Source organism: Emiliania huxleyi (assembly GCF_000372725.1).
Source record: "Emiliania huxleyi CCMP1516 chromosome Unknown EMIHUscaffold_125, whole genome shotgun sequence".
NCBI classification, from domain to species: domain Eukaryota; phylum Haptophyta; order Isochrysidales; family Noelaerhabdaceae; genus Emiliania; species Emiliania huxleyi.
In genome coordinates, this window is record NW_005201338.1 from 272,682 (window position 1) to 292,859 (window position 20,178).

The 20,178-nt window shown below is 65.1% G+C and overlaps 6 protein-coding genes across 6 annotated transcripts; 4 read left to right on the forward strand and 2 right to left on the reverse strand.

Annotated features, from left to right (window-relative positions):
- Positions 1–2,501: 2,501 nt before the first annotated feature.
- Positions 2,502–5,567, forward strand: EMIHUDRAFT_225583 (hypothetical protein; the record flags this gene model as incomplete). The annotated part of the gene is made up of 8 exons (XM_005789778.1): positions 2,502–2,777; positions 3,015–3,383; positions 3,527–3,732; positions 3,966–4,049; positions 4,139–4,243; positions 4,717–4,801; positions 5,159–5,310; positions 5,381–5,567. 8 exons carry the CDS (start codon positions 2,502–2,504, stop codon positions 5,565–5,567), a joined length of 1,464 nt encoding a protein of 487 aa, XP_005789835.1.
- Positions 5,568–6,278: 711 nt separating this feature from the next.
- On the forward strand, positions 6,279–6,769 carry EMIHUDRAFT_59173 (hypothetical protein; the record flags this gene model as incomplete). The annotated part of the gene is made up of 3 exons (XM_005789779.1): positions 6,279–6,410; positions 6,470–6,619; positions 6,695–6,769. Coding segments are annotated over 3 exons (357 nt in total), but the record flags the coding sequence as incomplete, so codon positions are not given.
- Positions 6,770–12,155: 5,386 nt separating this feature from the next.
- EMIHUDRAFT_46257 (hypothetical protein) lies at positions 12,156–12,554 on the reverse strand (the record flags this gene model as incomplete). The annotated part of the gene is made up of 1 exon (XM_005789780.1): positions 12,156–12,554. A coding segment is annotated over one exon (399 nt), but the record flags the coding sequence as incomplete, so codon positions are not given.
- A 2,968-nt stretch (positions 12,555–15,522) lies between these two features.
- EMIHUDRAFT_225588 (hypothetical protein) lies at positions 15,523–16,146 on the forward strand (the record flags this gene model as incomplete). The annotated part of the gene is made up of 4 exons (XM_005789781.1): positions 15,523–15,579; positions 15,677–15,751; positions 15,817–15,874; positions 15,965–16,146. 4 exons carry the CDS (start codon positions 15,523–15,525, stop codon positions 16,144–16,146), a joined length of 372 nt encoding a protein of 123 aa, XP_005789838.1.
- A 1,888-nt stretch (positions 16,147–18,034) lies between these two features.
- Positions 18,035–19,072, reverse strand: EMIHUDRAFT_109861 (hypothetical protein; the record flags this gene model as incomplete). Its single annotated transcript, XM_005789782.1, has 1 exon — positions 18,035–19,072. The coding sequence occupies one exon, from the start codon at positions 19,070–19,072 to the stop codon at positions 18,035–18,037; it is 1,038 nt and encodes a 345-aa protein (XP_005789839.1).
- Positions 19,073–19,480: 408 nt separating this feature from the next.
- EMIHUDRAFT_225591 (hypothetical protein) lies at positions 19,481–20,109 on the forward strand (the record flags this gene model as incomplete). Its single annotated transcript, XM_005789783.1, has 2 exons — positions 19,481–19,804; positions 20,011–20,109. The coding sequence occupies 2 exons, from the start codon at positions 19,481–19,483 to the stop codon at positions 20,107–20,109; spliced, it is 423 nt and encodes a 140-aa protein (XP_005789840.1).
- Between the last annotated feature and the right edge of the window lie 69 nt (positions 20,110–20,178).

The window sequence follows — 20,178 nt, forward strand, 5'->3', positions numbered from 1 at the left end:
AGCCGGGGAGAACAGGCGGTGCAGCGCGCGAAGCGCGCGCGATCTCGTACTTTTAAGGGTGGATCCGGCCATTCCAAGGGTATACCTTTGAGGATCCCCAGCGTCCCACCCTCCTAGTCACACTCTCAATATCTCAAAAAACTGTTCCTGTTACGAAAAAGGGAGCTACTGCTCCGGCGACACTAGGGACTCGGGCCTGATCCCGCACAAAACATCTCCACACTCTCTCCTCTCCTATGACACGACTCTCCGACCTTGGGCTAGATTCCCATTTGATTCACCACAAGCGCCAAACTGCTTCGCCGCGCGCTGCTGACAGCGTCAAGTGCGGCCCTTAGCCGAGTATAGCTCGAAGTGGGCGTCGAGGGGGCCTATAGTAGAGTGTGAGCCCGCGCGCTGCAAAGCTCGAGTGTGGGCGATGGCGCGAGCTGGGCCATGTACTAATTGCGTGTGACTGTTTCTGCCGTCTTTGAGGGGGCGTGGGCGTAGGAGTGGCGCTCTGCTACCCTTGCAGTCGAGCGCCTTCTCTCAGCTCCATTGCCTCTAGGGGGTTGTGGCCGTGGATTTGGCCCCCTAGCCCCCCTCTCCGAGAGCAGGCCTGTCCAGTCTGTGTGGGTGGGGCGGCATTATAGCGCCGTCGAGGTGTGAATCTTTCCTGCCGATGTTGGGGTGTTGCCGAGGTGGCGTCTCGGGGTGTCGCCGTACGCGGAAGGTAGGCGAGCGATGGTGGGGTTCCGGGGATTTGTCGAGGGTGGTAGTCGCCTCTGGTCGCGAGGTGTGAATGGAGCTGTGTGTCAGCTCTGACTAGATCTCGCGTGATATCCGCCGTGTTGGCGGTTTCAAATTTAGGCGAGGGGTTTGGTTGGTGAGGGCGCGGGTGGGGCGCGTCCGAGGGCTCGCGGGCGAGGGCGAGTGCCGAAGGCGGTGTAGCGCGCCTCAGACCGAGGTCTGTTTGCGCCTGGTCGCCTGCATAGGGTCGATCTCGGCGGTTGAGTTAGTGTTGGCATCCCGAGTGAGGTAAGGGTTCACTCTCAATATCTCACTCGCCAACACGAAGTGCTGCGATCGGCGGTGGCCCATTTCTTTTTTCTTTTCTTTTTTTGGGTCCTGTGGGCACCCTATCTAGCGTCTAGGAAGGTCGAAGTGGAGTCTGGAGACTGAGAGAGAGAGAGAGAGAGAGAGAGAGAGAGAGAGAGAGAGAGAGAGAGAGAGAGAGAGAGAGAGAGAGAGAGAGAGAGAGAGAGAGAGAGAGAGAGAGAGAGAGAGAGAGAGAGAGGACAGAGGTGTCTGAAATATGAAAGCACGCAAGAAAACACAGAGTCCCTCTCGGGCCCCGGTAATTGCGCCAGTCCACACGCCCGTGTCGATCGTTCGTGCACGGTAGGCCTACCTGCCTGTGTGTAGTGCCAGTGCGCGCCAGTCCCGACTCCCGTGCCTAGTGTTGTCGTGGCGTCGGAAAATTCTTTCTTCCGCTTGCCTGTGCTAGTTAGTGCTAGCACGCGCCTGTCCACACCTGTGTGTCGAGCATGCGCTGCTGTGAAGAGAGAATTTTACAACGAAACTCCCTCGAAGAGAGAAAGAAAGAAAGACAACAGACAACCAAGTACAACCCAAGGAAAGGAAGGGAAACAAGGAAAACAGACCCCAAAATTGTGGGACAGAAAGAAAGAAAGAAAGAAACAAAGAAAACAGACAACCCAAGGGAGGGATGGGAGGACGGCACGCCGCCACCACACAGGGATTTTAAGGAGAGGAGTGTGGTGCTAGCCGCCGCCCACCCTAACCCTTGGGCGTCTGGCCCGTCTGCCTCTTTCTATCTCCCTTCGCAGTCCCTCGCCGATTCTCGCTGCAACCTTCATGCCACCTCGCGGTCGCCCCACTCTCGTCGTTCTCCCTCCTTCCTGCCTGTCGCTTCATCCTTAGTCGGTCGCGTCGCTCTCCTCTACCTCGATCCTCGTCCTGCTGCGCCGCCGCTGCCCGCCGATCCCTTGCTCTCGCGGCTTCTTCTCGGCGCAACTCCGCCCTCCTCGCGGCGTATTTTGGCCCCTCGAGTTTAGAGAGAGATTTTTAGCAATACCAAACAACTCTAACACTCACACGTAATTTGGGGCCTGGAGCCCTGTTCACGCGCGCGCGAGACGTGCAGACAGGGTTGCCAGGTGAGAGCGAATGGCGCGGTTCACGCCTCGCACAACAGAGAGAGAGAGATGCGCTCTGCATGGTGGGACATAAAAGAGAGCGAGTACTTGGGCGAGTAGGCCGTGCGGTCAACGCTGCCGCGCGCGACTTTGCGCGCGAGGCGGCGCAGCTTGAGAACGGCGGTGGGCGAGAAGCCGCCGCCGAACGTCTCGTGTTTTGTTCGAGTTTATCAAGCTCTCCTCGCACTTGGAGCACTTGCCTCAAGGACGACTCTTCTTTCTGACACCCACCCCAATAAAATTGCCGCCAAGTCATGTCGTTGCTCAGGTCCACTCTCGTTTCAGACACTTGTACCTCCACAGATGGTGTTGGCGCTGGGGTCCCCTTCGGGTGCATCGTACAACCGAGCGCGGTTAAATTCTTCCCGCGCGCCTGGTTCCATTGCAAGCGGGCGGTTCATCGCTGAGCCTCAACCTGAAACGATGTGGGCGCACGACAACAACCAGGAGCCCGCGTCACGCTGGCTGTGGCAGTCCGGCAGGGACGCCTGGACAGCATTCGCACCCAACCAGGCTTCTGCGCTCGAGCAGGCCTGGGCCACGGGAGGCGGAGTGGTGAGGATCGATGCCGAGCGGCAAGTTCGAGTCGACACCAGCGGAGTGCCGATGCGGCAAGAAAGGGTCGACAACCCGGGCCGGAGCCGTGCAGTGAAGCGCGAAAACGGCGGCGCTCAAGAGGGCAAGCGGCCACGCCTGACGCCGGCAGCGCCGAGCGCCACCGCCGACGCCGACGGCGGCGGCGGCGGCGGCGGCGGCGTCTCGCCGGCTGCCTCTGGCCCGCCCCTCGCCTGGCGCCTGAATCGGCTCGGCGAGCAGTGGTCCCGCGTCCTGCCGAGCAGTGTGAACACCGACTCAGTGAGCCTGGACGAGCTGCTCTCCGCTGGCGAGCTGGAGGGCGCGACGCAGCTGCACCTCCACAACTTTCTTTTCGACCTCGACTTCGTCTTCGAGACGTGCCCGGCCCTCGGCTCCTTTGTCGCTTCGGGCGGCCTCGTCAAGGTTTTCCACGGCGACGGCCGACCGCCTCGCAGCGTTGCGGCCACCACGATGCCCGCTGCAGTGGAGTGCTTTGAGCCGCCCACAGAGCAGTTTGGGACGATGCACTCAAAGTGCATCGTCGTGGTCCGCCCCTCGCGGCTCTCCGTGCACGTGATCACGGCCAACTTCATCTTTTCGGTCGCACGGGTAGCCCCTAGCCACCTCCCCCCTCGCCATCTCCCACGCCGCCGCCACCGCCGCCGCCGCCGCCACCGCCGCCATCACCACCGCCCTCGGGTTGTTCTGACGAGGTGTCTTGGTATTGAGCCCTTCTGGCGACTACCCTGCAGGACTGGCACAACAAGACGAACGGGGTCTGGTCAGGCAGCTTCCCGCGGCTCGACGCCCCGCCGCCACGTCCGGCGGCAGGGACGTTCGGCCTCGACCTTCTCGAGTACTACGAGGCAGTGCGCGCGATCGGCGCCGACAAGCCGGGCAGCTGGTCGAGCTCGGACCAAGACGGCGCTCCGCCGCGCTGGCGGGCGCTCGACGTGAGGTGGTTGTCTCCTCTCCCTCTCCCTCTCCCTCTCCCTCTCCCTCTCTCTCTCCCTCTCCCTCTCCCTCTCCCTCTCCGACCCTCTCCTCGCCCTTCTCGCCCTCTCGCTTCAACTGGCTCGCTCCTCTTCAGCTGCCTCCTCTCCCGGCCCCCTCCCCCTTCCCACCTACCCCCCCCCCCCCCTTCCCCCCCCTCCCCCTCCCCTGCAGCTGGCTTTCGCTCTACGACTACAGCGGCGCGCGCGCGCGGCTGGTGGCGTCGGTGCCCGGCACGTCCGGAGCAACCGCCGGCAGGCACACTGGCGAGCACATCCAAAAGTGGGGCCACATGCGCGCGAGACGGCCGCCGCTCCGCCCGCCTGCCTTGGGCGCCCCGACCGGACACCCCTCGGGACCTTCCAAAACAGGCGCGTGAGGGGGCTGCTCGCCGCCGAGGGCCTCGCCGTCCCCCTCGACGACTCCGTCCTCGCGCTCCAGTTCTCGTCGCTCTCGTCGGTCGGAAAGAACGACACGTGCGCGCCACACAGCGTAGTTCAGCACTTGTCGCGGCGGCCACCGCCTTCGCAGCCGCCTCCGGCGTGTCCGTGTCGACGGGCCGGCCGACCGCTGCGAGCCCCCTGCGGCGGGCCCAACCCGGCAAAATGGGAGAGAGGGGAGATCTGGGGAGATTTCTGGGGAGAGATGGTTCAGCACACTGGCATGCACGACGAGCCTGCCGGAGGCCGGGCTTGTCTGTGCTAGTGCTCGAGTGCATAGCGCGCTCGTGTGCGGCCGGAGCCAGCATGCGTGGATGCTGTACCCGACCCCTTTCGCTTGAAGCGAAAGGTTCCGCCCAGGAGTCCCCTCCACTGGCACGAGCACGTCGCCATTTGCTGCATACCTCACGGGATTTTCACGCGCGCGCGAGAACGGGCTATCCGGGGCGTGGTCCAGTTGCCTCTCCCGTTGACTTTCACTCCATTCCAAGACACCGCCGCGCTGTCAGGTGGCTGCGCGAGCTCGTCGCGTCGCTCTGCGGCGGCTCCGCCGTGATGCCGCGCCTGCGCGTCGTCTACCCGACTCGGGCGCAGGTCGGCGCCTCGCTCGAGGGGTGGGTCGCGGGCGCGTCCATCCCCTGCCAAACGGCCAACGCCGCGAAGCTGCGGAGCGTGCTGCAACAGCTGTCGGGCGCCTCTGCGTTCGCGCGGCTCTGCGGCTGGGACGGCGGCCCGAGCGGGCGCGCCGCCGCCGTGCCCCACATCAAGAGCTACGCGCTGTACACCGACGAGGGGCGGCTCGGCTGGGCGATGCTGACCTCGAGCAACCTCTCGCAGGCGCGGCTCGAGCCGTGCCAGCAACCCACTCCGCACGCCCCGCCCCCTCCCGACCCCGCCGGCCTCGCCCGCGCCCAGGCCGCCTGGGGCAAGCTCGAGAAGGGCGGCACGCAGCTCTACATCAAGTCCTACGAGCTCGGCGTGCTCGTTCTGCCCTCCCTGCAGCCGGCAGGGCGGCAGTCCCTCGTCGCCACTTCGGCCGCGCCGCTGGTGGGCGAGGAGAGCGCGACCCTCGTGCCGCTGCCGTACACGCTCCCGCCGACGCCGTGCGGCCCGCCACGCCCCGCGCGCAGGCGTCGGGCCCTCGGGGCCCCTGAGCACACGCTCTGTCAACAGGTACGCCTCGAGCGACGACGCGTGGTCCACGGACGGCCACACCGCCCTCACCGGGTACCAACCCTCGCGTGACGCCCACGACCGCCACGGCTTCCACCCGGGCTTGAACCCGCCGCCTGTCCACATGTACGGCCTCAAAGCCACCGGCCGCGTGCTCGCGGAGCGCGAGGCGGCGCGCCGCTCGTGAATCCGCACGTGCATGTGCGGTGCGTACGGCTGTGTACTCCTGAAGGAGCAAGGTGAAAGCGGTCCGAGCGAGGCAGTACGTACGCGGCGAGAGAGGAGGGGGTCCGAATACAGCATCTCGTCTTTTGTACGTGCGTGGCATTGGCTTTGTTGAGTTTGGGAAAGTTTTTGGGACTGTTGAGTGTTGTGTTCCCCCTCTTCTGTGTTCTGAGTGCGATCGAGTTCTTTTTAATTTTACGTCGCGTGTCGGGACCTGAATTCTTTTTTGTTAGTCGGCCACTACCCACAGAGAGCAGCATCCAATGCGCAATGGACGCGCCACGGCCCCAGTCCGCCCGTTCTTTCCATCCTGCCGGCTAAAAGCGCTCCGTGCTTGGGCGTACCTCACATGACGGGGTAGGTAGGGTAGCGGTAGCGGTCTCCTCTGGGGGTCTGGGCGGGTCGGGGTTATCCCTCTCAGCTCTCTTCAAGCTGAATTTTCACAGCCCGGTGGTGGATGACACTAACTAGCTGGATGGACGAGCTACTTAGTAGAGCATGTGGTGCTAAACTACACCCACACGACATTCAGGGATTCCTGTCCGCTGCGCGCGCGTTCGGGGTGCGGGAGACGAAAATTCACCAATTTCTTGTGGCAAAGCGACATGAAGGCAAGCGGCACGATCCCGGCCTTCCCCGCCCATCGCGCCGACCGCCCCCTTGCCGCACCCCGCAGCTGCTCACGCACAACATGCTGATGGCGCCCGGCACCAAGAACGGGTTCCCGCTCGCCATCGAGGTGGAGAAGATGGAGACGGTCGAGTCGGAGTTCCGCTCCGAGTTCACCGCACGGATGGTGCAAAAGGTGTGCCCCACGTGGCACGGCGCGCGCGCTCCGCATTCCCCATCGCTACAGGCACCGAGCCCGTCACGCAGGTGGAGTACGGCGCGCTGCTGCAGACGCTGGCGGGGCTGGGGATGGACGGCACGCTGCCGCCAGCGGTGCCCGACTCGTACGAGAGCAACGAGGAGTTTCTGCGCGCGCTGCACCACGTGCTCATGGAGGCGCGTCGCGTGGCCATCCCGTCGCCGCCCCACCCGTCCCATCGCCCGTCTCATGGCGGACGCCCTCCTCACGTGCAGGTGGAGGTGATCGACGGTACGCTCGTCTGCCCAGAGACAGGGAAGCGCTTCCCGATTAAGGACGGCATACCGTCCATGTTGTAGCCGCCCCGCATGTCTGTCACGTGTCGCTGAGTACTCTCTCTCTCTCTCTCTCTCTCTCTCTCTCTCTCTCTCTCTCTCTCTCTGTGTGTGTGTGTGTGTGTGTGTGTGTGTGTGTGTGTGTGTGTTCGAGTGTGTGTGACGGTAGTCGGTACGCAACGAACGATGGCGGAAAGTTCTTTTTTTCCGCACCCACCCGCCCACCCACCCACCCGGCCACAAAATTCTTTTTTGCGTGTGGGCTAACCAACGCGCTGGCCTGGCTGCGCGGCATTCATGTTCAACGCTCGAAAGCGCAAGGCCGAGCCAAAGGAGAAGCCGGCGTGGCAGAGAGCGCTCGACGACGACGACGACGTCCCTCCCCCGCCAAGGGCGGCGGAGCCTCCGGCCGTTGAGGTCCCCGCTGCTGTGCCGTCGTCCTCTGAGCTGCTCGACGAGGACGAAGATGACGACGACGACGACAAGGATCTCTCGGCGTATGCGTTTGGCGAGGAGGAGGAGGAGGAGGAGGACAAAGCGGCGCGCGCCTTGGCGCGAAATAGCGTGCAGCCTTCCTGCCGCGTCCGCGTGACTAACCTCTCGCACGATACGAGGGACGACCAGCTGCTCGAGCTCTTCACAGGGACGCGGCCGCCGCGGACGGTCGAGATGCTTCCTCCCTCCGCGGCCAGCATCACCTTCGAGACGCGTGAGGAGGCGGTCGCGGCGGTCAGCCTCACCGGCATCGAGCTGGCGGGATCCAAGTTGACGGCGCGCCCTCCTCCGCGCACCGCGCAGAGAGGCGCGCGCAGCCTCCTCCCCCACCGCCTTCTCACGCCTGTGGCGGCGCGAGCAGGTGCTGATGGAGCACGAACCTGCGCCGCAAGCCTTGGCCGCCGGAGAAGGCTACGGCGGGCCGCGCGCGGCAGGCTACCAAGAGCAGCTCGCGACGTACGGGTACAAGCTCGGCGGGCGAGGCTCGCGGACCGGCACGCCAAAGGTCTTCTTCTGCGACGACGACGCGCGCTCGAGAGAGAAGCAGCAAAGGCGCGAGGGCAAGCGCAACGCGGTGGGGGGCAAGGGCCGCGGCAGGCCGCAGATCGGCCAGGCTGGCGCCTCGGTCGGACCATTCTAACCGAACGGTGGGGTGCGTCTTGCGACGTTTCCGCCCCACCGTACATATTGACACGTAGACGAGCTAGATCGATCTAGGCGAGAGAGGCACACGACTCGGAGGGAGGGCCCGCGCGGAGGGCCAGGAGCGCAGCCCGAGGCCCCAAAGTAGGGTTGTCAAACGATAAGAGCTGAACAGTCTCCACAGTGTTGCTAAGTGTTAACACACATAACAGTAACAACAGAACAACAGTGGGGCTCCCCAACAACAGTAGCTAACGTTAGGCCGGCTGAACAACAATAAGGAAGGCCTGGCAGTGACCCACGTCCCACGACGATCTGGATCTCCAGCGCGTGCAGCGAGCAGCGTCTCCAGTGCGGGTAATACCCGAAAATACCCCGTACTAGGCCGTACCCCCGGGAAAACCCAGGTATTTTTTCGGGTTTTACCCGGGTTTTTATATCCTTTTTTGGCATTTTCTGCTTGCTGACCACTGAACAACAGTAACAACAGTAACAAACAGTAACAAACAGTAACAGCTTGGGCTGGGGAGAACACTTGAACAACGTTGTCGTTGAGGATTTCAGCCAACACGATAGTGCAACTGTTAGGCCCAAAGTTACGTTAACGCGTTTGACAACCCTAGTCCCTACCCCAAAGAGTTGTGTGTGAAGTCGTCGCTAAAGTCCAATACTGTATCTCATTTCTTAGAATCTTACGTCGAGGTCGTGGCCAGCGAAAACTATGATATGATGCAAGCGGGGAAATCCTGATGAGCTGGATCGCGGAGATGTATCTCTTTTGAGAGACATGCTAAGGGATGCGCTTGCCTTTGTATATTGTAAGTAGGGGGACGTGACGAGAAGCGTTCTGGTGATCTCAGGCCCAGTGAGGTACGGCTTTAGTGCACTGGTCTACTCGGATCCCGCTGAATAAGTTCCTCTTGTAGCTCGATCGGTCACACCGCCATCGCCGTCGGGGAGAGAGAGGGGGGATGACACTGCCTCTGCAGCGTGCACCTCGATCCTGTACCGTGTTTGCTATGCCCCCCCCCCCAATGAACACACCAGGGAGGGAGGGCGAGACGATCGAGGGGTCCCGTACCATGCGGAATCGACCCTATCCAGTGCTCAAGTGCTCAAGTAGGGGGTGCGGTGCGTACCAAAATCCACCACTGTGGGATTTCGCGCAATCGCTTGACTCTGAAAAGCTCGCCGATCCCTGCGGTGAGCGCTGTGATCGCCGCAGACTGGCTCCGACTTGACGGGCGCATGGAGACGTGATGCCTCCATGCGCTGCCGTCAAGTCGAAATCGACATGCAGCTCGATGCTTTGCCCGAAAAGAGGTACATCGCGGCGTTCTGGGCGACAACCTTAGGGGACCCCTAGGCTTAAAAGGGTGGGCCCTGGGGCGCCTGCGGCTTAAACGGCTTAAAACTTGCCATGGCAAGTTTTAAGAGCTGCTGGGCCGCCGATTCCTTAAACGGTCTTAAACGCTTAAACGGTGCGGGAGAGCTCCCGAGGTCGATGGTCCGGGAGGCTCCCGGTAGACACGCCGGAGGCCGGGAAGCCGGCTACAGTCAGCTAGCACGCGTCCCCTATGCGAGTATGGCTCCTGCCAGTGCACCAGACTTACAGATGTGTCTTCAGAGGCGGGTTTGTGCCTAACAACGGCAGTATTGGAGAAAACGGCGCGGAACCCAGCGACGCGTGCCGGTGAGGCCGATTTTCTTAAACGGTCTTAAAAGAGGGACCCCCCGTGCCTGCAATCTCTTAAATGGCAAGTTAAGCCCCCAAACCTCCTCGTTTCTTAAAAGGTCTTAAAAAATCCGGCCCTCAGAACCCTAGGGGTCCCCTAAGGCGACAACAGCGCTGCGACCGCGAAGTGGCGGTGGACATGCTCCCATGTTGCCGACGCGGCGCCGGAGTGGCCGGCGCTGCTCGCCGCGACCACGACGGCTACTCTGATACTCCGGGCCGACCCGTCCTACCCGACGGTCGTGGCCAGCGAAAACTATGATATGATGCATATCAAAGCGGGGAAATCCTGATGTGTGATGAGCTGGAATGCGGATGTATCTCTTGAGAGACACATGCTAAGATGCGCTTGCCTTTGAGACATACATATAGCGCACAGTAGGTGAAAAAACTGAAATCTGAAAAATACAAGAGTATGCGGGAGACCCCTCTTGTACTTCCTGTTCGATCTCCTCGCGTCAACTAATTCGCACACACGAGGGTGCTGGGTGCCTGGGTCACAGATTCAGATATGCGCAGGTGCGCGGAGAGACAGCTAAAACCGTACGCACACCACCCAGGCTCTGCTGGATGACTGCATCTTCGCCTGTCTGCCACAAACAAGCAAAACTTGCTCGCCCTCCGTAGTGCTGTGCCTGTGGTGTTCATGGCGGCGCCGGCGGCAGGAAGTGGACGCCCGGGGGAAGCTGGACGTTGAGCGAGAGGCCGGGGGTGAGGACAGTGCCACTGGGCACAGGGATTGTCATTAGCCCAGATGTTGTGCTGATCTTAAGGCTCTGCCCCTGTACGAAGTTGGAAGGAACCATGATTCTGATCGGCGGCTGCTGCATCTTCTCTGGTGCCTGCTGCATCTGCTGACGCATCTGCTGCTGCATCTGCTGCTGTGCCTGCTGCTGTGCCTGCTGCTGTGCCTGCTGCTGTGCCTGCTGCATCTGCTGCTGTGCCTGCTGCTGTGCCTGCTGCTGTGCCTGCTGCTGTGCCTGCTGCATCTGCTGCTGCAGCTCGCGCACGACCTCCTCGGGCATCGCGTCGTGGCGCGTATGTGTCTCGACGTCGACCCACGCGTCGCCACCCGCGCTCGTGCGGTACTGCTGCCACTTGCCGACGCGGCGCACCGCGGCTGCGCCGGTCTGCTCCTCCCACTCCGCAAGCGCGGCCTCCGCAGGGGAGAGCTTCTCCTCCGCGCACTCCTCCATGAGCGGCTCGTGCAGGTGGCGCTCTCGCACCCAGAAGGCGGGCTGCGTCGCGTCGAGCGGCGTGCCCGTGCCCATGCCGAGTAGCTCGGCGAGGATGGACTTCGGGTCGAGCTCCTCGCCGCCGCCGCCGCCGCCGCCAGCGCCGACAGCGCCGCCCTCGCCATCATCCTCGGCGCCACTCTCGCCGCCGCCGTCGTCGCCAAAGTCGAGGAGGTCGGCCAACTCTGCGGTATCGAAGTGCCGCCCCGTCGCGGCGTCGTCGACGACCGTCCGCCCGAGCCCGAGCTTGCTCACCTGCCGCTTGTAGATCTTCGCCTCCATCGTCTGCGCGGCGATGAGTCGATACACGTGCACAGCACGCGTCTGCCCGTACCGGAACGCGCGGCACACAGCCTGCGTGGGCGGCGCAGAAGGCGAAACTCAAGGGGTGCAAGAGAGCTGCCGCAACCTCAGGGCTGCAGACCTGCGCGTCCACCGCCGGGTTGAACGACACGTCCATCAGCACGACGTGGTTCGCGCCGACCAAATTCACGCCGAGAGCGCCCGCACCGGTGGAGAGCAGGAAGCACTTTGCCCTCGCCTGCCGGTCGCCGTTGAAGGCCGCGATCGCCTGCGCACGCGCGCGCAAGTTGCAGGAGCCTTTGATGACGAAGTACTCGCGGTCGCGCCGCCAGCCGAGCCGTGAGCGGAGCGAGCCCTCCACGAAATCGAGCGTGCCGAGCGAGGATGAGAAGACGAGCGAACGTTCGCCGCGCGCGGCCGCGCGCTCGACGATGCCGAGCGCTAGCACCATCTTGCCCGAGAGCGCGAGCGCAGACGCATCGTCGTGCTCGGCCTCGACCATCCGCAGCAGCGGGGCGACCGCGTCGTCGGCCTGTCCGTCGCGCACGAGCGCCGACTCATCGACGACCTCGTCCGTCGCGAGTCGCGTCGCCGTGCCCGAGCTGTCGACGCCACCCGTCTCGACGTTGGCCGCGGCGCCGGCCTCCTCGGGGCTCTCCACGCTGCCCTCGCCCGCGCCGTCCAGCGCCGCGTCTCCATCCTCGTCGCTCAAGCAGATCACCTCGGGCGGCGGCGCCGCGGTGGAGGCCGCCGCGGGCGCGCGTGCCGCAGGCGCCGATGCGCGGCTCATCGGCTTGGACTTGGGCGGGCGGCCGCGCTTGCGAGGCGCGCCGTCAGCCTTGCGCGCAGCCTCCGCCTCGGCCTCTGCGACGGCGATGGGCAGCACGCTCGGGTGCGCCCAGACGCGCCTGCCGATCTGAAAGACCTTGAAGAGCCCGCCCGCGCCGCCGCTCGCGTCGGTGTCGCGTGCGCTCTGGAGCCACTGCAGCAGCCTCCGGTACATCCTGCGCTGCAGGTCGCCGAGGCGCACGTGGATCACAGCCTCGCGCTTGGGCGGGAGCGACGCCTGCAGCAGGGACGCGTCGCGCCGGTGCACGAAGCCGGCGAGCTTCTTGTGCAGCACGTGCGCACGCCGCCGCCCGAGGCGCACGTCGCCCTTGGTCGCGTCTCGCGCGCGCCCCTGCGCGATCGGGTTCGCGTACTGGTTTGCAAACTCGGCGGGCGTGCCGAGGAAGTCGGGGCGCACGAAGTCGACCATCGCGTAGTACTCGAGGAGCGAGTTCTGCATCGGCGTGCCGGTAAGCGCGATCCGCCGCCGCGTCGCCATCGCTTTGAGCACCTTCGTCGCGCCCGCGTTCGCGTTCTTGAGCACGTGCGCCTCGTCGCACACGACAAGGTCGGGCCCGGGGCTGAGCAGGTCGCGCAATAGCTGCGCCTTCGCACAGCAGCCCGCCGCCTGGCCGCCGGCCGCGCCGGCCGCAGCCGCGGCCGCGGCCGCGACGTCGCCGCCACCGCCCGCCCACTTGACCGCCGCGCGAAGCTGCTCGTACCCCACGAGCAGCACGTCGTGCGCGCCGCGCGCCCACGCACGCACGAGCTGCGCGCGGTCCTTCGCCGAGGCCGCGTGCTTCCCGTCGAGCGAAGCGACGCGCAGCCGATCGCCCCACGCGGGCGTCCATTTGCGTAGCTCCGTCTCCCAATTCGGGAGCACCGTCACCGGCACGACGAGCAACGCGCGCCAACGCCCATCCGCGCGCGCTGACGCACCGCCCGCCGACGCGGCCGTGCGCACCTGCCCGGCCGCGCCTCCACCGCCGCCTGCGGAGCTTCCGCCACCGGGCGCGTGCAGGAGCGTGTGGAGCAGCGCGACGACCTGCAGCGACTTGCCGAGCCCCATCGAATGCGCGAGCACCGCGCCCAGCCCGCCGTCGCCTGCCGCGAGCGCGCCGAGGCTCGTGACGATGTTGTCAAAGAGGAAACGACACCCCTCGAGCTGATGCGGCTTGAGGGCGGTAGCGAGCGGCGCTGCGATGCGCAACGGTGCGTCGCCCGCGGCCGCGCCGTGCGGGTTGAGCAGCGTCTCGCCGCCGTCGCCGTCGCCCTCGGCCCGGGCCTTCGAGGCGGCCTCGGCGTCGGCCTCAAGGCGCCGGCGGCGCTGCTTCTCGAGCTGCTGTGCGGAGAGCGCCGACGCACCGAGTTCGGCGTCCGTCAGCACGCGCCGTATCTTGCGCCGCGCGGCGCCGCGCGCGTCCGCGTCCCCCGCGTTGCCATCGCCCGCGTCGTCCGCGTCGTCGGCTGCGCCGCCCTTGACAGTCGTCCTCGGCGTCGGCGCCTTGGCCCCGCTCGGGGGGGCACGCTTGAAGTATGAGGTGATGCCCGAAGCGCCTGCCGGCTTGGCTCCGCCCTCCTTCTTCTTTGCAGATGCGCCCTCGCCCGGCGACGCTCGGGGCTTCTCCGACTGCACGTCGATCACGTTGGACACAGTGCCGCCCGCCGTGCCGCCCGCCGTGGAGGCCGCGTCGGCGCCGACAGCGCCCGCGCTCGCAAGCGGCGCGGCTGCGGCTGCGCGCGCGGCCGCGACGGCCTCCGCCGACGGCCGCGCCCGCACGCGCGGTGTTGGACGCACACGCTCATCGTCGTCGTCGTCGTCATCGTCGTCGTCGTCGTGCGTGCGGTCGCAACTCTCCCGCGGCGCAGCCGCACCATCCCCGGCGACCTCGCGGCGGCGCGCGCGCTTGCGTGCGGCGCGGCACGGCGCGTCGTCGTCCTCTGCGAGGACCGCGCGCACGCGCGCGGCTTGCGCGTCGGTGAGACCGCGAGCCTCCTCCGCCGCAAGTGCGGCTGCAAGCGCTGCCGCGTTTGCGTCGCCCGCGTCCATCTCCGCGGCCACGTCGGCGATCTCGTCGATCTCGTGTGCGCCGTCTACCCCGAGCTGCTCGGCGAGCGCGGCGGCCTCCGCAGGCGTCGTCGCCGCGTATGCGCGCCCGCCGTGCGCGGGCGCGAAACCGTTGGCGCCCGCGTTTGCGCAAGTGCGCTGGCCGCGCACGATCGACGTCGGGTTGGACTCCTCGAGCGCCTTCTCCGCGGAGCGCTTCGCCTTCCGCGCCGCGACCTTCTCATCCGCTGTCGCGCGGCGCGCCTTGAGAGCTTTGAGCTCCGCGTCATCCTCAGCGCGCGGGCACTCGTCGCCGCCGTCGCCGCCGTCGACTTCCCCATCGTCAGACTCGTCGTCGGAGTCGTCGCGGAACCGAGGAGCGGCCTTCCACGCGCTAGTCGTCGCGGCCGCTCGCACGCGGCGGTCGAGCACCTTGTGCACCGCGTGCACGTCGACACCCGCGCGAACGAGCCGCTCGCCGAGCTTCGCGCGGCGCCGCGCACGCGCGTCGAGCGCAGCGTGCTGCGCGGCGTGCCACGCACGCATCTCCTCCTCGATGTCGGCGTCGGCGGAATAGTGAGCGTCGGCCTCGCGCCCGCAGAGCTCCGCTTTCACCTCGCGCCGCAGGGCCTCCACGCGCTCGTCCTCGAGTCCCTCGAGGATCTCGTCCTCCTCCGCCACGTTCTGGATGTACGCATCGAGAAGGCGCTGCCGTTCGGCGTCGTCGTCGCCGCCCTCCTCGCCCTCCTCGTCATCGTCGTCCTCCTCCGATTCAGACTCCAACACCTCGTGCTCCTCCAAGTCCTCCTCGTCGCCCGCGAGGTCGCCTGCCTCGTAGCGCACGCGGAACAGCGGGGCGGCCTTGCCGTCGCCGTCGACAAAGTCTGACTCTTTGGCGGATAACCAGCCGACGACCACCGCGATGCTGCTGGCGAGCTCGCCGTCTTGGCCTTCGTGAGAGCGAGCTACGCGAGCGCCGACGAGCGCATGGTCCGTGCGCCACTCGAGCTCCTCCTCCATGGTAGGGCCTCACCAGAGATATGTGCCTCGACGACGTGCCCGCGGGGCAGCAGCGGAGCAGCAACCGCAGGACCAGGAAGGGGGCCCTCTTCCCGCCACACTGGTCCGGACTTTTCTTTTTATGTAGGTTTCGAAGGTATCGCCCTCCCGTCGGATTTTTCCCACTCTTCCTGCTGGAATTTTCACGGCAGAAAAAGAAATTTTACGGGGAAATCACGATGTCAACATGGGCGATCTGGTGCAGGAGAGTACCACCAACCATCACTTAGTTGGTATAGTACCTCACCTTCGCGTCGTTTGATTTCTTTTTTAGTTTCCCAGTAGGGAGAAGTTCCTCTCCGCTCTTCAGCTGGTCGGCCGCCATTCGGGCCTCCCGGCCTGTGCTGCGGCGGCGCGGCCGGTCGAGGCCGGGCTCGGCCCGGCCCGCGACGGCTGGCCGCCGACGAGCGCGCTCGCGCTGCTCGTCAAAATGGCGGCGGTGGCGATTGCGGCGACGGTCGTTCAGTCGTACAGCGCTCAGGCGTCTGTCATCTGTCGTCTGTTGTCGCATTTCGCACACGCGCGCGCCGCGTGACCCGCGTCGCTCCGCGAGGGCATGAGCCTTCCGCGATTCGATCCCGCAGCCAAAAGCTGTGCTCGCTCGAACCGCGGCCGACTCTACCATCGCGGCCGCAGCTGTTGAGCTCTCCAGAAGACTGGTGCCTCCATATGCTGCCTCCCTGCGGATGCTGCCGGCGAGCCTGGCGGTCCGCTGTACTACAAGGAAGTGCTGACTCGATTCTACCTCGAATTCTTCTACCCCCACGACTCGGAACGCGAATGTGACAGGACCATCGGGTCCTTCAGCCACCAAAGCGAGATCACCCGAGAGCAGCTGAGCCTGCCTCTGGCCTCGCCTCCCTCTCCTTCAGGCATTCGTGGCATCCTATGGGTCGTCCAGAGTATCGACCTCTGGCGAGTCAGCCAGTCACTTGATGACACCATGAAGTACAGCGATCGCCATCTCGCTGGCCTCTCCGCAGGCCCCCCCGACCGCGTCGAACTCATCGGCGCGGGCTCTCTCGGCTACGGGACCGGCCCCAGCTTCGGCTGAGGGCTGACAAGCTGCCGAGCCCAAATCACTGTGAGAGTCGTGATTTCTTGTTGGTTTTCTAAAATCTCTCTCTCTAAGTAGGGTAGGTAGGTAGGTAGGTAGGGGCAGGGCAGGGGCCGGCCAGGTTTTTGCAGAATTTCATCATGAGGGCCGCCCAAGCAAGAAGTACACACAACTGACTCTTGAGAATTCTTGGTAGTCGAGAATTTTCTCGCATCTCTCGGCCACGAGGACGCACGACGAGGACGGCGCTGTCACCGCAATGAGTAGCCTGGGCCGGAGGTTGCTGCCCGCCCCAGAAGGAGAGGCGGAGATTGCTTCCAGCACCAAAGCCGAGTCGAGGCTGCGGGTGCTCGGTCTGTCGCTGCTTTTGACCGTGGCGCTGCTACTACTAGCAGCGGGCATCACCCGCGACAGCTCTTCATCCCCAGCAGTGCTTGTTGCGGCTACGGGCGTCCGGTGCAAGCCAAACCTAAACCCTCCTCAATTCTGCCCGAACGGCGCTCTTTGCCCAGCGTCCGGACTCTGCCCCAGCGGGTCTCCATCGGGGTCACCTTCGCCTGTGCAGCCGTCGCCGTCTCCCTCGGCCTCACCCTCGCCCACGTATCCGGATCCGTCGCAGAAACCTGTCGCCTCAGCGGGTTCGCCTGCGCTGGTCTGGCAGTCGGACGAGCTGCCGCGAGCCAGCGTCGGCTGCGAGACTATCCAAGAGATTGAAAGGCGCGGCGTCATCGACGACTTTATGTCACAACAGCCCAAGATGAGAGACATCCTGTGGAACCGAAGCCTGGACCACCCGACGACGGTCGACAGGATGGAAAAGTACGCTCAGGCACTGAGCTTCGACATGGATGTCGACACCTACATGGCTAAGCATGGCTACGTCTTCGACTTCGCCACTCTAAAGAGGAAGCACTGGAAGAAGGGATCGGAGACGCTAAGCTCAAAGACCACGCCGGACTTTGCGGAGCGCGGCGGGCCCAACAACGGATTCATGCGGGTATTCTTCCACGACGTGTCGATGAAGCTGCGTGACTTTCACCCGGACTACGGCTGGGACGAGGGTCTGGTCGCCTCACTCTACCGGGGTGGGCGGAACATGACACTAATCCACAAGGCCTACGACAAGAAGTGGACTGAGGAGGAGAGCCCTCGCCCCTGGGTGCTCCCGCAGATGCACTACCTCGGCATCTACGCGAACGATATCGCGAGTGGCACGGACGCTAACTTCGCTGTTGCCATCGGCGAGCCTAAAGTAGCAACCCCCGTGGATTTGGACGCGGTCTGGCGTGGCGATCCGAAGAGTGGCACCACCTTCCTCAAGCTGCTCCCTCCCGACGAGGCCGTAAACAAGATGAGAGACAACCACCTCAAAATCAGGTGAAGAGCTCTCGGAGCGCTCGAAGGGTCTTTGGCCCGCCATGTCGCGTTTGTTTTCTCTCCGCTCAAGGGGCTGAGCCTGAGGCCTGAGCCACCGCCGTCCCCTGGCGCGACCCCTCCCCCGGCGGGCTATGAAGTGGGGAGGGGGAGCGTGGACTGCATGTTGGTGTTCTTATTTAGTATCATTGTGTAGTAAAAACCAGCGGAGCTCCCGCAGCTCATATACTGGCCAGAGAGGCACCAGAGCGCCTAGCAGGAGCCGAGCGCCCCACCAGGCTGGCACCACGCTCCGCGGACCCCGCGCGCCGTCCGCCGACTCGGACCACACTCCACAGCGCACAGGCCACAGGCGGGGAGACTTCTTCAAGTGTCAAGTCGATCCCTCTCTCGTGTGACTCTCTCACGAAGACATACGGCTTACGGGGGAGGCGGAGATGGGAGAACGACAGAGACGTTTTGTTGCATGTGCATGTACATGTGCATGTGTGTGCGAAGTCGTATTTTGTATTTACTCGCCGCCCGCGGCCTCGCTGCGAAATGCATGCAACATCTGCGAGTAGGCGCCGCTTGCCGACGGTCGGGACCGACGCCGTGCGGATCCACCGCGCGCCTCTCTGTCGCTGCGACCACCTCTCGCCGCCCCCCCGCTGTACCCTCCCCCCGAAGCTGCCGCCGCCGCCGCCGCCGCCGCCGCCGCCGCCTCGCCGTGCGAGGGCCGGATCGCTTCGGCAAAGAGGTTGATTGCGGCGCAGCAGTCGTCGAGCTGCTCGCCGTGGGCCTGCGTCGCCTGCTGCACGGGGAGCAGCTGCGCGGCCAGCTCCCGGATGAGCGAGCGCAGCTCCGTTCGCGACGCCTCGTGCGCCTCGCTCAGTGCCGTCAGCATGAGCTCGTGCCGCTTCGCCGCCCGCTTCAGCTTCTCGTTGCCGCGCAGGAAGGCGTCGCCGGTGCCAAAGGCGGCGACGCGCGCGGCGAGGCTGTCGAGCTTGAGGGCGAGCTCGTCCACCGCCGACCGCAGGCTGCTTGCCACCTGCTGCGCCGCCGCCTGCTCCGAGGCGCCGCTGGCGTTGAGCGCGGCATGCCTCTGCGCAAGACCGGCGAGCTCCGCGCGCACGTCGCTGAGCAGCCTCGAGTGCTCGGCGACGCCCTTCTCCAGCCGCGCCGACGCGTTGGAGAGGCAGCTCTGCTCCGATCGCACGATCGCGAGGTCGCGCCCGGTGCCATCTCGCTGCAGCTCACCACGCACCGCCTCGAGACCGCTCTCGCACGCCGCCGCGCGCGAACGCAGGGCGACCACCTCGCACGCCACGGCCTGAACCTCGCCAGACAGGGCGCTCTGCCGGCTCGACGCCGCCGCCGCGTTGTCATCGACGCGCTCGCCGAGCAGCTTGACCTCACCACTCAGCGCGACCACCGCCGTTCGAAGCTCCTCGTTCTCCGTACGGCTCTCGTAGAGCGCTTGCCAAAGAGCCTCGCTGTCCGCCTCCCACTTCCTGGCCTGCCGCTCGAGGGCGCGCCTGCCGTCGTCCCGCTGGGCCTTTTGATACATGTGTGTCGGGTGGCTCCGCTGTCTCTCGCCAACGCCAGTTGGGGCGAGGGAGAATTCTACGACGACAAGCCCCTCTCACAGCAGACTGGCACGAACTAGCACCACAAAAGGCACAGCGAGGGAGAATAGAGAATTTTACAACCGAACTCCGTCGCACAACACTGGGCACGGGACTGGCGAGCACTGGCACTAACACAGGTACACCGAGAATAGAGAATTTTACAACCGTGGCACGAAGTGACATGGAGACACGTCAAGGGGCACAGTGGTCATAAGTGGAACGACTACGTCGATAAACAAGCCGACCTCGGCAGGAGCGGCGCGAGGGATTGCGGCGCGCCGGAGTGGCAGGACGAGTCTGTCCCAACAGACGCAGACGACGGGGAGAGCAGCACCGTGGGCGACGACATGCCTATCAACGGAGGAGCAACAACCATCCCACTCGACGACATCGGTGATGGGGCCTCTAGCTACGCCGATGACCCACCCGACTCCCCCGAAAACGAACCGCCGCCTAGCGCCCCGCCCTCGCCGCCAAAAGCCCCAATCGTGGAGCAGGGGATGATATGGATTTCATACACGCCGAGCGCGCAGGCGCGACACATCGGAGACAACAAGGGGATCCGGCGTGAAAGAGCTATCGACGTTGACGTCGACCCAGCCGATTCCACCGATGTCGACGTCATCACCTCCGCGGCCACCGCGCTTTCGCTCGACGACACCGTGGAGAATGTATCGCACCGAGGACCTTGCCGAGGCGATGCATGGGCCGGATCACTTTGGACCCCGACCCCGCCCCCACCCCTCGGGGTGGGGGCACCCGCCCCTGTCGGGCACCGCTTGCGGCGCCTGGCAGGGGCACCCCCTGGGTGGGGGCCGGCGATTCCCATGCCGGCTCTCCGCCACAACCCCCGCCGGGAGGGAATCCCTGCTCACAGAAAAGGGCTCCGAGCCCTGTCTCGCGCACGCCCCTGGCGGGCGCCGCGGACCAGTTCCGCGAGCGCTCGTCAGCGGGTGGTGTGCGGTTTTTGCCGTAGTTCCTCTTCGGTCGCCTAGCCCCGGCGCCGTCTGTCGGACGCCTGCGTGTCACGAGTGCGTGTCACGAG